The sequence below is a fragment of the Ailuropoda melanoleuca genome, unplaced genomic scaffold, assembly GCF_002007445.2.
Source record: "Ailuropoda melanoleuca isolate Jingjing unplaced genomic scaffold, ASM200744v2 unplaced-scaffold67726, whole genome shotgun sequence".
In the NCBI taxonomy this organism is placed as follows: Eukaryota; Metazoa; Chordata; class Mammalia; order Carnivora; family Ursidae; genus Ailuropoda; species Ailuropoda melanoleuca.
The window spans coordinates 1-1,447 of record NW_023242421.1 but is presented as its reverse complement, the minus strand read 5'-3'; the positions used below and the strand labels follow the sequence as shown (position 1 = coordinate 1,447).

The 1,447-nt window shown below is 47.8% G+C and overlaps 1 protein-coding gene across 1 annotated transcript; it reads left to right on the top strand.

The window, feature by feature from the left end:
- Positions 1-11: 11 nt before the first annotated feature.
- Positions 12-1,406, top strand: LOC117800297 (gamma-aminobutyric acid receptor subunit rho-1-like; the record flags this gene model as incomplete). The annotated part of the gene is made up of 2 exons (XM_034652823.1): positions 12-203; positions 1,129-1,406. Coding segments are annotated over exons 1-2 (455 nt in total), but the record flags the coding sequence as incomplete, so codon positions are not given.
- Between the last annotated feature and the right edge of the window lie 41 nt (positions 1,407-1,447).

Genomic DNA, 1,447 nt, shown 5'->3' with positions numbered 1-1,447 from the left:
TTGCAGGTATCACCACCGTGCTGACCATGTCCACCATCATCACGGGCGTGAACGCCTCCATGCCCCGCGTCTCCTACATCAAGGCGGTGGACATCTACCTCTGGGTCAGCTTCGTGTTCGTGTTCCTGTCGGTGCTGGAGTACGCCGCCGTCAACTACCTGACCACCGTGCAGGAGCGCAAGGAGCGCAAGCTGCGCGAGAAGGTGACCTTACCACGAGTGAGGTGTCTGCTCAGGGATAGAGCCTGGTCCTGCTCCGGACCGGACCGTGGGAAGGTCAGACCTTCTCTGTAAATTGGGGTGGTGACATCCCCTCCTTCACCTACTTCACAAGTTGGTGTGAAGGGCAAACAAAATAGTATATTAAAGCAGTGCGAAATTTACCCTGGGCTACATCTTTCAGTCATTCAAATATTTATTTAGCACCTACCATATACCAACAGCTAAGTCAAGTTAACTGAGACAAAGTTCCTTTAATTATGGTGGTGTTCATTGTTTAGTGCTAAAAATAGATGACAATTCAACATGGTGAAGCAATTATTTGTGAACCCACAGGTGTAATAAAACAAACAAACAAACAAACAAACAAACAAACAAAAACCTTCCAGGGAAGCACATCCTCCATTCTAGGAACTTCTCTTTCATATGTGACCTTGTGCATCTTCCATCATTTCCCAGATCATCTTCCCTCCCACCCAACTTTTCTTTCTTCCTCCTATCTGCAGTCAAATGGTTATTTCCTCCAGAAAACTAAAACTAAGTAGGAGTAAACTATCTCCGCCATCCCCACCCCATCACACTACACACACCTAATGTTTTCTGCAAATATTTTTATGAGGGCTCCTATCAGTTTATAATCTCAGAGAGAGCAGCACAATTATCTGATGATGAACATTCAGGTTGGTCTCTGATACCATGTGATGTTCCCTAAGTGTTGCTCCGCAGACTTGGAACAAAAATGGACAGCTGCTCTTTTAGCCGGTCTGCAGAGCCCACACCATTATTTTCCCATGTCCCGCCCCTAACTGGGAATAAAAGAAACTAGAAAAGGCAGCCCCGACCAGCACACGGTTTCTTCTGAGAGCTGGAGCTGAGCTCGCTTCACAGTGTGTGTCTGCTGTGTTCGCAGCTTCCCTGCACCTGTGGACTACCCCAGGCTCGCGGGGTCATGCTGGATGGCAGCTACAGCGACGGGGACGTTAATGACCTGGGCAACTACACACCAGAGAACGGAGAGAAGCCGGACAAGATGATGGTGCAGCTGACCTTGGCCTCGGAGAGGAGCTCCCCGCAGAGGGAAAGTCAGAGGGGCAGCCACGTGAGCGTGAGGATTGACACCCATGCCATTGATAAATACTCCAGGATGATTTTTCCAGCGGCGTACATTTTATTCAATTTAATATACTGGTCTATTTTCTCATAAATGCCTGTTAACTCTATAAATTTCA